At 40.3% G+C, this 15,122-nt stretch overlaps 1 protein-coding gene across 34 annotated transcripts in view; it reads left to right on the top strand.

Moving 5' to 3' along the window:
- LOC136421765 (CUGBP Elav-like family member 2) overlaps nt 1-15,122 on the top strand; it is an 83,148-nt gene that overhangs the window by 10,402 nt on the left and 57,624 nt on the right. For all 34 annotated transcript variants that reach the window (XM_066409291.1, XM_066409285.1, XM_066409302.1 and 31 more), the window contains exon 2: nt 3,482-3,651. In XM_066409291.1, coding sequence (XP_066265388.1) covers nt 3,486-3,651 — 166 coding nt within the window. In that variant the 5' untranslated portion in view covers nt 3,482-3,485. The remainder of the gene's footprint in view (nt 1-3,481; nt 3,652-15,122) is intronic.

Raw genomic sequence — 15,122 nt, 5'->3', positions numbered from 1 at the left:
TGAACATTGAAGATCTGTAGTTGATTTTCCTAGTTTGATTCAGTAGTAGTTTGTTATAGGATACCCCAGATCAGAGTCTAGTCTACGGCTGCAGGAAACAGTCTATTTCAACAGAAGTCATGATCTGTATTCTAGCTGTTGCTAAATTCAAGCTGTTTTGAACTAAACTTCTGACGAAGATTGACATGGTTTGACCCCCATCCTGCGAGCTGATTGGTTGAACAGTCATGACTTCCTGTTACGAATTTTACTGAAATGTAGCCTTTCTGGTTGATTGAATATTAGCTGGACTGTTTCCTCTTATAAGGTCTGTTTGTTTTATAAAGTCTGTTCAGAACAGTTCCCTGCAATGACTCTGGTGTCCCCGAATACCCTTTACTTCCTTGCTTTGAGGTTGAATCAATTTGATAGGAGGATTTATTTGCGCAGAACAGCAACCGTACAGAATCGAATTAAGAAGAAATTAAGATGACCAGAAATGGGATTTTACAGCGTGGAAGGCCGCTCGCGGGATATTAAGCAATGGGAAATGTAATGTAAAAGACTGGAGAATCTATTATCGTAATAATGGCGGCAATATAAAAATTCATAAAGAAATTACAATGTGGTATTTTATGTATGCAGCCAAAACTGCCCAAGAGAACCATTCGGGACCAATAAAATCCGGTCTATGTGGACAGGTGGTCACTCTATGATTCTTAATGCTTGTGTCAATGGGAAAATTCATCTAAGGGACCACCAAAAACTGGCCACAGTGGCCAAGTGGTCACTAGCACACGTACAGGTTTGAGTGTGTATTACACAGTGTATGTTTTGTCCTTCATAGTAAATCATAACAGAGAAACCATGAAACGATATTAAACTCTGACGGGGGCCGCTGTCATTTCGAAAATTAGTGGAAACGCCCGTAGTTAATTTTATTAGGTGCGCTGTTCATAACTCAGTCAAGCGACGCCTGATTAGTTCACGGTGGAATTTACTGTGATGTTCAATCAATAACTTTTGTGGAGTGATGTAAAAATTGGCATCTCACATTTCGGGTGGCTCGTATATTTTGAAATTACTAGCCTCGACTTGTGTGTACCAGAGTAACGACTAACCATACTTCATATATTTGTATGGAGGGGGGGGGATTTGGTAAAGATATTGCCAGGAAGGTTGACAAATTTGCCATGTTTGCTTCGAATAAGTTGGGAAAAATACCTGTTGTAGTTCGGTAAAGACCTCAAGTATTTAGAGAAAAAAAAATGGCCAAAAGCTTATGAATTTTGGCATCGTGACCTTCTTTGTGGGTCCTTTATGTTAATTATTAAATTATACACCTGTGCTAGTAGGCAATAACAGGTGTTCCAATTTAAGATGATAATGTCAGTAAATTATGAACATTTTCTCCCGATGTGACATTTCCAGCTAAAGGGCAGTGAACATCATTCCCAGACAACACGGCCCCATTCTGTTAGCTGGGAGGGTTTCATATCAATCACTGGAGTTTATGTCCCTCTAACAGATGACAGGGCATAATTTTTCCTAATGACATATCAGGTGAGACAGTCGAAGATATACAGTCAAACCTGCCCAAGAAGACCACTCAGGGGACTGATAACATCTGGTCTATGTGGACAGGTGGTCACTGTAGTCTAGGCAGGATTCTTAAAGCTTGTGTCAATGTGAAAACTTAGATATATATCTAAGGCCCTTAGAAGGGGCCACAGAAAATTGGTCACACTGGCAAGGTGGTCACTTGTTGTAGAGTTTTGGCTGTATACAAAAAAATGTAGATTTCCTTTCTTCAAAAGTGCTAAACGTAGCTTGAACGTCTCACATTCTAGAAGTGTTCTAGAGTTTTCCTTTTCTACCAGGACATCTGGTGATGTCAGCAACAGGCCAAGAAGTTCTGACCTCTGACTTATAAGACGTTATGAATCACTCTAGTCTTACCGAAAGTTCGAGCAGCTGATGAGATACATCTGGTCAGGGAAGTCTCATGAAATAGAAGATGTGTGAGGTTGATGACTTTCGTATGAAGTTTTGATTTCTTGTCTTGGTTCAGTTAGATTTTGAAAGTGTTTTATTGGTATAAAGACATCGAACACTAAGATATCTAATACTTCTACCTTTGAGATACTCATTTGATGTGAAGCGTTTTTTTTTTATAGCTGATTGTGCAATGTGCTTTGCTACAGCTTGCGTTTTTAGCCAACTGAGTCATTCATAGTTTTCTTGTGAATCTTAGGGTCCGTACCTGCAACCTTCTTCAGTTATACTGACCCAATTATTTGGTCATGTGATCTTCACATGTGAAGCCAAGATGTAAATCTGAAACTCATTGAAACCTGCTTGCGATTTTGCACCTTAGTATTATTCAATTTACAGATATATTGAAAGTTGTAACAGTAAACAAGGAACGACCTGCTACAACAAGTACTTTTGCAGTTCCACTGTACAGCAGTGTTTGCCCACTCTCCAAGCAGACGAGGGGTTTCGGCTGGTTTCTGACATGTTTCTAGGCGTTTCGGGCTTTCTCCTTTGTCATGTTTTTTTTTTTTCTCATAGCCAACCCACTGGCTATACAAAAAACATGACGAAGTAGAAAGCCAGACAAAATCGCCTAGAAACACGTCAAAAACCAGCCGAAACCCCTCCTCTGCTTGGAGAGTGGTGTTTGCCCCTTTCCGTCTCCTGTATAACTATAGGCAGTCCTGTGATGGGTTTATTCTGTGTCCCTGCGAGATGAGGGCAGAGATTACTCCTACTGACGGCAGAGATAGCCCCTCCTGAAGTAGTGCCGCTGTCAGAATCTCGCCGTGCCGTCGTTTTTCACCCTGCCTGTAATGCCGCCGTATCTACAGAGTTCGGCTCCCAGCCCCCCACATTAACTCTATCTCCCTGTATATTTATGTCGTGCTGGTGACACTACGCAGCGCACTGCCGCAAATCAGAGACGGCGTGCGCTCATTTAGAGCGGAAATATTTTCCTCGTTTCTGTGGGGATCATTTCTGGAGTTAATGACTGTAATTAGCAGTGGAACTCTTGGAGTTAATCACTTGAATATTTAAATGGTAAATTCAGCAGTGACAGCCTTGTTATCTAAGCAATGCTTCCAGATTTTAGGGATGTTAAATTTCTTTTGGATTTCGGGTGGTGTTAGTTAGAATGAAATGGAAGCTAATTTGTAATACCTCGTTAGAGAAATATAACCACGGATTTCCTTTGATGATTTTTAAGCTGAAATTTGCCTGTAGAATTGCAATCGTCAAGAATTCTCTTCATCATACTAGATGAAGATACCTGCACAAACTAAAATGCTTGCAAGTCCTTCTTAGTTTCTTTCATTGTGATGAACAATTCTTGTTGGAAATCTTTCTATAGTATTCATTGTGCTCTTTGGAATCATTCAAATGTCTTCTTTTTCGCAGCAAGATGTGAGTGTGTTGGGTTCTTATACCTGATTTCTAACAAGGTTTTCCTTTGCGTTTGCAGCAAGATGAACACAACTGCGCCGACCGAACCGGACACGGACACGATAAAGATGTTCGTAGGGCAGATCCCGCGCTCGATGGACGAGAAGGATCTGAGACAGATGTTTGAGGAGTTCGGACCAGTCTACCAGCTTAACGTGCTACGGGACAGAGCCACGGGACAGAGCAGAGGTACGCCAACACCCCCTTTTTCTTCTAATGGTACAGTCTGATCTCGGACAGTGTTTGCAATGTTGGTACGATCCAGTTAGTCTTTCGTGTTTCGTCTCATTTTTGATGGACAGAGCCATGGCACAGACTGACAGAGCAGAGGTACAACAAGAACACCTATTTCTTCTAATGGTACAGTCAGACCATGTTAGCATGTTTTCAAATGTTATGATTGTTTTTTTTATCTTACCATCCCTATTTTTGCAATTGGCTTGGTCCAATCTCTGATGATACTGTATCAAGAGATTATACAGGAAATTAGGTAATGTCCATTCTGTAAAAGGGGTGATTGTATGTTGTAAAGAAGACAGTGCCATGCCAGGAGATGTTGGCTATATGAATTTCAGGACGCTTTAAGTCTTGAGTACAGTCTAGTGATTGGGCAGGGTTGAACAAGTATGGTTGCCCGATTGCCCGGGGCAAGTGAAAGTGCTGTTCGGGCAAGTGGATATCCTCCCCCACTTGCCCGATCGGGCAAGTAAGATTTTTTCATGCAGTCTGTTTCAAAACAAACTTTATTCCAGTGAAAGGATCACAAAAACACCACACAACAATGTATCTTATCATTAGAAACTACATTTCTCTCAAAATATTCCAAAAGATTATGAATTCAACCCAAAACAGGACAATTTGGCTCACATAGTACATGTAAACAAACACCCATGGCTCCCTCAGTTCGTAGACCTGCTGGCATGAAACTTTGCAACATCAAATCCTTTGAAACATGATATCCCTGAGAGCACTCTCTCAATGTAGCATTTTCCTTCTTTCATTGAACAGCAACATTGTGGATATGACACACTCTGAGGGTTCCCACAACATTTAAACTGATTGAGTGTATATTCAGGATATTCTAAATTTCTGTTCAACTTCTAAATGTTAATACTGCAAAAAATCATTTGAAGGTGTTGTTTGATGTACATGTGTGGATTGATATTGACTAATGTTATCTAGAAAATAAAAATTTCACGACAATGATTCAAAACTGGCCATATCATAAGAACCATGTTTAGTTATATTAGATCCACAACACTCTAAATGTAACTTTTCCATCATATGACAAATACCTGATTTTTTCTTCTGTTTACTAAAGAAATGGGAGAATAATAATAGCCCTCAGTGAACACAGGAATATTGTAGTACTGGATCTAAGGAATGATCGATATACAACATTTGCTGAAAACTTGAATGTTGTTCTTAATGTTAAATACTAGTAAGCCTGTGTCTTTACCTTAGACTTTTTGCCAAAATTTTTTTCCGTATGGCTCTGATTTTATTCTGAAAAATCTGAGAAGCAACAAATGAAATTGGCGTGGTTTAAGTGAAAGAAGATACGTTGCAATATCATGCTTCTTGTTCAAGTTTTTGTCATTTCCCGTAAATACGGTCATGACATCCACACAGCTTGGTCTTGTAGTTAAAACTTTTTTGCTATAATTACATGCATAACAAGACGTTTTTACTGAAAAATAACAGAATTCATTACCGCAAGCAAAGATGCAAAGAAAAAATGTCATTTAGATTTCGGGCAAGTCAAAAGTTGGTTCGGGCAAGTAGATTTTTTTTCTACTTGCCCGATAGGGCAAGTGAATTTTTGAAAACTTGTTCAACCCTGAGTTTGTCTGTTCATAGGCAGGGGTCTCCCCAGAAATTTTTAGGGGAGTGGTGCTCCCATTTCTAACCGAGGGCGCAAAGCGCCCGAAAGTCGCGCGCAGCGTGACAAGGAGGGGGGGGGGGAGGTTTGGAGAGGGGGGGTGATTCCCCCCCTTTCCAACTTAGAAGCTATTGCATTTTGGCCATCTTAATTGCAATTTGAGGCCTTCTCCTGGAACTTGAGCTGTAAATCTTACAGAATAAAGAGACAAAAAATCTGTTGCATTTTGCCTTTATAAATTGCAATTGGAAACTTTCTCCTGCAACTTAGATTAATGCATATCAATGAGTAAACAAGATGGCCGCCGGTCGGCGATTGCCGCGAGCCAGCTGTAATAAAGTCAAACCCCGGAGTAAAATACGACTCGTCTACGCTACCAAAGCAGAATTTTTACGGGAAAACAATTAGAGGAATAGATTCTCCGCCGAATACGACCACAAATGACGGCAAATCGCGGCAAGTCACAACGTAGGGGCTGAAATGCTCGGCCGAAAATCTTGTTTTCCTTCACGTATTTTTGCTGGCTTTCTTTGATTGAGTCTTGAAAAAACAGGTTTTTAATGAGATCAATGCATGTCAAAGGCACCGATATCCATTGCTTGCAAGCATAACAATAACAAGAAACAAAGGAGTGTGATTACCCAGCGGTAGGTGGCGTCCCCACGCTCGTAAGTACAATACAAAGCCAAAATTGTGGCGACTGTGATTCGATAATTATTTTCCGATTTCTCGGCAAAGTATGTGTGTAGTGGTCGGGAGTTACCAGTCGGGAGTATCGACGCCGCTCCAATTTTTCGCTATTTTTTTATCCTCAAAAATACAAAGAAAAGACCCTAAATTTGAAAATTCTGGGAGAGGCGCTGGGAATTTTGGGAGAGGCGCAGCGCCCTTGCACCATTGCGTAGGGAGACCCCTGATAGGGATGTTAAGCATTCAGTTCCGTGTCTGATAAAGTCAAAGGCTTGTGGACTTATTGATAAAGGTAGGGGTTCTCCCCAGTGGACATATTAAGGACATTACAGACATATGCCTTCTCTAACACAATGTGGTGTGATATGTAGTTCTCTTCAAATTAGATAGAAAAGACAAAAATGGTCCTCCCTGTGTTTATGAGGATATTTTAGTTTCGAGAATTCGGCACGCGATTGGTTTGGACTACAGTCAAGCGATCAGATTGTCTTTTATAGGAACGTTAAGCCTCCAGTTTGTCGAAGTCAAAGATTTGCAGACTTGTTGATAAAGGTAGGGGTCCGTCCCAGAATGGAGTGGCTGAAATATCAGACGTTTGCTAAATCTCTTACTGAATGTGGTATTTTTTATTTATTTATTTATTTTATTTATTTTGATTTACCACATTTTTGTGGAAGGATTGACATAACAGGTAAACTATCACCTTTTCAAGATGTCATCCCAGACCGGACTGTAAGGTTTGGACCATCGCACACCGGGGCATGCCCCTACTCTTTTCGAAAGGTGTGGTGGGTTCTTTAACGTGCGCGGGGTGTTGCTCTCCCCAAACACGGGACCTCCATTTAACGTCCAATCCGAGGGACTTCCCTAACCCTAGATGAGCTAGGTACTCATTTACACCTGAGTGAAGTGAGGAAAGTCGTGTTAAGTGCCTTTCCCAAGGGCACAACGTCGGGGCGCAAGTTCGGACATGTCTCTGGGCACACCTGGGATTAGATCCCGGGACCCATTGTTTGACAGCCGCGTGTTCTACAGTTGCGCCACACGACGCCACAAATGGTATGGTATGTAGTATGGTATGTAGTTCTCTTCAAATTAGGTAGAAGTCCAGGAATGGTGCTCTGTGTTTCAAGGAAGGAGCTTGTCAGAGTGAACAGCTGGGTTGTGCAGTTTAAGGTTGGAAATGAAACTTAACAAGCGTGGGAGAGGAGAGAAGGAATGCTACCCTTCCCCCATCCCTGTCCCTGTCCGTCCTTTTTGGAAGAAAATGTTCCATATGGAGAAAACTGCATGCTGGGAGTGGTATAGAGAGGGCAAAGGTCATTCGCCTTTATATGGTAGTATGGCTAACTCCAAACATTTAGCTTGGATTAGCAGTGCTAGAAATCCCATTTTGTGTGTTTTTGGCAATGTGTAATAAATAAGAGATTCTTCTAGGCTTGCGTAATTGCTATTTGATTTTTTTTTACATTCTAAAAATGTTTTTCTTCAAATTGTAGATTAAAGGTAGGCATTTTGAGTCCTGACTGAAAGTGTGGTGATGTGAAAAAAGACAAATATCAAAGACTTGTGTGTATCTCCTTTTTTGGAAATTTGGAAAAGCAGCTGATAGTTCCTTGAAATTAGCTTTTAAACAGACATAAACATAGCTTGTGCCATAAAAGACTTTCAGTCCACATCTAAGGACATTCCTTATCTCTGACCTTAAAGAAATGCTCCTTCCTTCTTCCCTCCCCAAGAGAGAGTTTAAGCCTCAGAGAACATCGTCTCACATCAAACCTACCTCATAACTTAGATACCTCAAGCGTATGGTGTTACTGGTCAATGTAGACATTAAATCATTATGTACTTTCAAGATTTTACAACAGAGTTTAAAGTTACAAACATGTGGCTCAAGTTGTGACCCTTAAAGGTCATTAACAAGGAAGTGTATTCTTGAAGGAAAATATTATCCATGTCTTCAGGTATAAGAAATACCCTTTAAAAGTGAAGCATCCCCCGGTGTCTACCAGTGCGGTCTGTTCGTGAAAGCTAAAAGGCCCCCGGCCGAATGTTAGTGAAAATTTATGTCTAACATTTGGAGTATCTTTCTCACTGGCTGTAAAGGTTGTGTCTGGTAGGAACGATATCATACATTACTGTAACATTAAAGCACAGTGCCGCAGGCAAGCCATTTTACAGGCTCAGTTAGAACTTATGGCATGGCCTATAGCCTAGCTACCAGCCACAAGCAAGGCACTCTATAGACTCAGTTGTGATATAAACTGCTAAAGCTTTTTGTATCTTATAATTCATAGCCTATTTTTGTTTGGATGTTATTTCTAAGCAACATGCTTTTCTCAAGTACTTAGCTTTAATTTTTATCAAGTGACAATTAATTCATTTTTATACAAAATATTATTTTGCAGCAGAAATGTTTTAACCTTCTTCCTGAAAAATAACCCTGTATGAAATATAAATTTTGGTGCCAAAATGCTACCATAGCAAGAGAAGGGTTAAAAATGAACCACCAAGTGCCTGCGATAGACTTTATCTATCAGTCTCTCATCTTTACAAAGTTGCTGCTAAAAATTTGTTTTATATTCAGTCCTATTGCATCAGGGGTTTAGAAGACAAGTAAAGATGTATGGAGAGAAAAATTATCCTTGATCCCGAACCTTTATATCATGTTTATCTCCTGTTCTATGGACGGTGGAGAACTCTCTTCTCCCTGTTAGATACTGATAACACTATCTACCGGCTTGTTCCGCGCTGCGATAAGAGTTAAAGATGTCATCCAATCGAGGGTAATGAACTGGTGGTGGACAGAATCTGAACTCCAAGTCACGAAGACGCGCTTTCAAGTTCTGACAAAGATGGAACGGAGCCTTGAGGGTGCTGCTTGTGGGATTCGAAGCTGGAAGATCTTATCTGAGAACTAACGTCAGTCGAATTGTTCGTGAGATAAATTTGATATGAATGGATGTAGATTGGACGGAATCAGTATCTGAAATATCTTTTGAAGAAATCGGACATTGATTGAGTCGTAAAAGAAGCGCTAGAAGTTTCTTTCAGTAAAAGAAGATTGAGTGATAAAAGAAAGAAAATACTGAGAAGAAAGTACTGTGTTGACCAGTAAAACTAAAAGCAAATGGTAACATGATATCACTAATGGTAACATGATATCACAAATGGTAACTTGATATCACGTTGGCCATGGTCTCAGGCCGTAATTTTTATGGGAGGGAGACTACAGAAATAGACTCTGAATAATTCATGTAATTACTGTAATGAATTGCATTACTTTTTAATTACATGGACTTAATTATTGTAACAATCACATTTGTTCTCCCTGTAAAAGTGATCGGGTTACACCAAAGCCACCTGTTGGTCATGTGATCTATATTTATCTTTCCAGGTTTGCTTTTATGTGCCTCCTAAACGGTATGATACCAAATGTATGGCCTCAATTTTGAACCCAAGTTCAAAGCTGAATAATAGCCATGTATTAAAAGTATGATTCAGATTATGATATATAAAAATGACAGAAAAGCAACAAACTGCAATGTGTACAAGATTTCAGGTATAGAAAAAGTATTGACACTTATTTGTAGAGGAAACTCTGTTATTGTTTAAAACATCTTTTTTTTCAAGTGTTAGGTATAATATAATTATGAAATGATATATATATCTAAAAGATATTCCACCTCTGTCCCAAGTTCTTTACACAGAGGATTTTCACCTCTAGTTCTTCAACATGTAATCGTTTAAGTTGTAAGGTATAATTGCAGTTAACCAGTTAGTACTGATCTTGATACACACACACATACACGCAAGTACATCCGTGTTTGTCCCATGTTAAAATTGTTCAGCAGGAAAAGCCCACATGTTACCCTGCATGTGCCAGGTGTGGGGTTGTTCCCAGCAGCCATTGATCGGTTTTATCCGAGCTTGAAGGCTGTAGTGTAGATGAGAAGATTGGGAATACTGTAACTAGAATAAAAATTGAGCCTGGGTTTATAAAACAGGTTGTTCTGAAATCTACAGTTAAGGCCACACCAATTTAATTTCTTGGTTAACAGATTTTTTTTTTAAATTTTAGCACGAGGATGTCATTTGAACAGAAGGCTAGGGTGAAAACTTGCACCTGACCCTGTTCACACCCTGAAACTGTGTGCACCAAAGTACAAACTTTCCTCTGAGATTCTATTTTCATGTTGTTTTTCCAATCTAGCATTTTTGTAAAAATTCCATTAACCAAGAAATTAAATTGGTATGGCCTAAACTAAAGGAAATACTGAAAAGCCTGACACAGCTTCTCAAAATATGTGTTATATTGATGGTCAGGAGTGTTCAGGTGTTGTTTTGAATTCGTGACAGCTGTGCTATTTTGTGTCTGAAATATTTTTGTTACAAGGTACAGTGCCAGGTTCTAAAATGGTGAAAGAACATCACCTAACCTCATGTGTGCATCTTGTGCCGTTGGTTTGATGGGTTTCTTAGATATAATATATTCCAAGTGGCTTTCCAGTCTCCATCTCCCTCCTCCAGTTGTAAAACAGACAGCCTAAAAGCTTCGACGTCTAAAAGCATTTTTGGAAGCCCTCCCAGAGTTGCTCGCCTGTCCCTGATAGGACGCAGGACGTCAGGGTTGTCAGAGAGTGTCGCTGTTTCTGCCTCGCCATATATGGTACTCCTGCGTACATGGAAATCTCAGGTGTCGTGGAGAGATATAGATAGAAGGGACACGCCAAACCCTGGTGTTAGAAAAGTCACATGCCACAACAATTTAACTGGTTAGTTTGTTCACAGATTGGGGAGAAAAAGGAGAGATACAGATAGCAGGAACACTTCAAACCCTGGTGTTAGAAAAGTCAGATGCTGAAACAGTTAGACTTGTTCGTTCCTACCCTGGATGGCAGACCCCCAGTCTTTAGATTGCTAAATCTTGAGGACAGTTCCTCTTAAGTTATTGTTATTCCAGCCTGGTATAGATGTGATAAATAGATTTGGCCCAAGTGAGTGAGCCATGTGAGCATTAAGCCATGATTTTGGGTCAGTTAGATAAACACAAAACCCCAATTTGCTACATGGTTAAACCCCATGTAACAATATAATCAGGTGTAACAATCCGTGATGACATCAGGTAACCTTGGTGGCATTATTCCCCCCAAGGTCGTCCGTTTGACCCCTAAGCGTGCTCGTTACACACCTGGGTGCACAGGTGATTGGTTCTTTTGTGCTCGGGGTGTAATTTGGCCACGTGTGCCTCAGGGGCGATGATTTTACAAATCACATTGGGAGGGAATCCCCCACTGGATAAGGGCTTGTACCTACAGCACAGAGGCAATGTCATAGGAACGTTAGGGCTTGAGATTATAGATAGGATTTACATGCAAAAACTGAAACCACAGGTAAAGTACTCTGTAATCTGTAACCAAAATTTGGCAATGCTATGTATTGTTACCAAGCTGCAAAGTTGCACAGCCGTAGGGCATGAAATACAATCTGTTATTTTGATGCAGAACTGAAACTGCAAGTGTGAAAAATGCAAGAAACTCCAGTTTTTTTAGATACAACAAAAAATCCTAACTTCCATACACATACTCGCCACTTTTGTGTGATAGGGAGTTTGGGGCATAAAATACAAACTACAATTTTCAGAAAAAATAGAACCGATAACAATTGCATATTTATATCCATGCCATGGTAATTATGTTTATTACTACGCATGTTTTTGTCATCACAGCGGGACAGTGCTCATTACCGAGCCAATGATATTAATTAGCATTAATAATCTGATACTTATTATTCTGATCGGGCTGTTTTAGATGGTAATGATGGCGGGGACACTGCAGACCCTGGTCTGTCTTCTCCCTGGTGTTTAATTAGCGAGGCATTATTGATGAATTACCCGTCAGTAAGTATCAGCTGTCCCTGGGTAGACAAGGGCAGGAGATTTGGCCAGAATATCTCAATTTGGTGGTTCTCAGGTTTTCAAAATTATTTGACAAAATCACAACCCCTGCATGTCCAGAACACGAGATATCAAAACTGGAAGTTCTTCTGCAGTACCTTAGATGTTTCAAACACCAACCTACCTCCAAAATAAGGCCCATCCAAGAGTTCTTGAATTATGCTGTTTGTAAACACACAGACAGACTCACAGCCCCAAAGCATAACCTTCTTAGCGAAGGTAATAATACTGAGCTGGGAGATCAACCTGAAATGAGACTGTTATGAATAATGTTTCCCTGAACGTTAGAGGCACTATTGTTTTTATATGTAGCTTTTTTTAGGAAACGACAAGACAAAAGTACATAAATTACTTATTATATTCAACCTTTTTTACTGCTTAAATTCTAGCTAGAAAGGACACGCCTGTTTTTCTACTTTAAGAGCAGCCTACAATGAAGAATCAGTCGCTAGAATCTTGTAATTAATAAACAATGTAGACCACCTTGTTAACATTACAGTTTAACGAGCCCAGGTTCGATTGGGCTGTACGAAGGCCAATTTTCCTCCATCAATTCTGCCACCAAACGGCTTCAGCACACCTCTCGTCAGCTGTGACTGCCAGAACGGTAAACCGATCGGCCAATGGCTCAGAAAATTGACGAACGTTTCCCTCGTTTCACGCCACAGTGCCGGCAGGAGTGGTTCGATGGCTCCCAACGAGGGATTTTACGCCTCTTCTTGTTCAATATAACCATCATTGAATCACCCGGGGTCGTATTATTCATCCAGTAGTAGAAAGACAAGATCTGCCGTGTAAAATTGTAACGGCTGTTTTATTCTGTCATAAATTCTACTCAGTTGGTAAATCCTTAGCTGAATATGGAGCTGTCACACTCTCGTAGAGGGGATATAAAACATCATGAAAGCTTTATCATCACGTAGAACTTATAGTAGTCTTTCCTTTTCTTGTCAGATAACAAGGGATGCTCAAGCTCTTTAAATACTACAAGGGACATGGTGTATGCATACAGTACTCATGACTCATTGCTTCTGACAGTTGTTATTGCTTGTAATATATGTCATTTCTCTGTCTTGTCAGACTTCTGGAAAGCATGCTACAAAGATGCTAAAGGGACAAGGTTGTTACTTACTTGACAAAATACTCTTTGCTCTTGGTAGTTCATGTTGATGGTAGTCAGCCTTGTCACAAAATTTTAGAGTAGGAGGCTAATATCTAAAAGTAACAGGCGGGCCACGTAGTTGCTCGTGGGGGATGGGCACGGGAGGGGGTTCTCCCCCTCACGTAGGGGGGGTCTGGGGGGCCTCCCCCTAAAAATTTGTAAATTGAGACCCCCCAAACATGGTTTTTGGTATAATGTTCTGGGTAACTTTTATGTGCATTTTAAAACTTTACTTTTGTAACTAAAATTTAGTGCTCCTTTTTTTTTTTAATTCTACACAAAAGTAGCCGGCACAAAATTGAAAGTAGGCGGTGAAAATAGCCGCCTGCCGCCTTGTTTTGACAAGCCTGGTAGTATATTACATCATATTGCCGGCTTTGTGTAACCTGTCATACATGTATATAGGCCTTATCAACTTGATTTGTATTGATAATATCCTCCATAGACCCTGGAAGTGAACAAAAATGTGGAATGCAGTTTCTTGATTTTCCACAAAACATGCTTGAACCTTGAACCTTGAATGAGGACATGCTTAACAACTACTAAAATCTTAACAACCTCAAATTGAAATAAAACATATTCAGAGCTACATGTATTTTAAGGTTAGGGCAAGAACCATTATGTGACTGTTAAAGCATGTTCTTTCGATCCCGTCAAATCCTACTGGAAACAGCAACAAGTTGAATGATAACGCTTGAAGTTGATTAGAATTTTGTGTCCTTTCAATATTCCAGTGACCTGTGCTAGAGGACAGACAATTAACTCGTTTTTGATTTTAAAATTTAAATGTCCAGATGAGCTGAGGTTAGAGAGTTGTGTCCTTCAAAATGGAAAGGGGTTGACATTGTTCCGTTGGGGGTTGGTGGATAATCTCAGTCCCACTGGACACTAACGAATCCAGGTAATTAGCGGTTAATTAGGGCTGATTATGACACGCTTCAGTCCCTGCCAATCCTTGGTTCCCCATGCAGAAAGCATGAGGGTCGGAAAGGTGACTTCACATGAAAGTCACACGTGTCCAAATCAGAATAAGGCTGAACTAAACAGTACGTTTTTCTGTCACCTACAAACTTGTAGGTCACCAAAATTGTAAGCCTTCCATTTGATGAAATTGCTTGCAAAAAATAGATGCGTATTATGAATTGAAGGTCTAAATTTAGGTAATTTCATTTATCAAGCAAACAAACTTCTAAGGAATCACTTTTATTATACAAGAATGATTTAGAACTGCCTCTGACTTGAAACAGAATTGCAAAATTCAATCATACCAGCCATGAAACAAAATTCTGTTAAAGTTTGATTACAAGTTTCTCATTTGCATTTAAAAGCAGAAAAGATAAATGATGAATTCTTAATTAGCAAAGAAGTAGATAATTGATATCATAGCCTTCAGGGTATTACTGAACAGAGGAGACCACCAAGGGTAGATCAGAAAACAGAGTAGCCTGCAGACAGACTGGCTTAGCAGGAAATCTCCCTCATTTCCATATCAAACCTCCCGTCTCCCTGGTATTGGACATGTCAGCCCCAGCTCGGGAGGATCAGGGCAACAATCACATCAAAAACACCCCTGGAACCTTTGGGAGGGTCCGTAATGAGTCTGCTGTATTAGCATAGCAAACGGGAACAAAAGCTGGCGTGTTACATTAATACATGGGTATGTGTGCTGATTTACAGAGATACTGGTCCGATTTATGCACAGGTTTTCGGAGTCGACTCGAGGCTGTGTGTGAGGAGCTTTGGGCTGCTCAAGTGGAGTTTTTCTACTAGAAAACGCTACTTGAGTGGCCTATGGTTCTCCTTGCACAATCCTGAGTCGATTCCAAGTCGACTAAAAAAATGTGTGGGTACATTGGGCCTAGTCTGTATAACGCAAACTCCAGCTGTCCGGGGGTTTCTCTCCCCTCCCCGCGGTTGCGAGGTTGTTACAGGGCCGCGAGCGGTCACAAGAGGCTTGATTGAATTCAGGC

This window comes from Branchiostoma lanceolatum, chromosome 16, assembly GCF_035083965.1.
Source record: "Branchiostoma lanceolatum isolate klBraLanc5 chromosome 16, klBraLanc5.hap2, whole genome shotgun sequence".
Lineage (NCBI taxonomy): Eukaryota > Metazoa > Chordata > Leptocardii > Amphioxiformes > Branchiostomatidae > Branchiostoma > Branchiostoma lanceolatum.
This window is presented reverse-complemented; position numbering and strand designations above follow the sequence as displayed.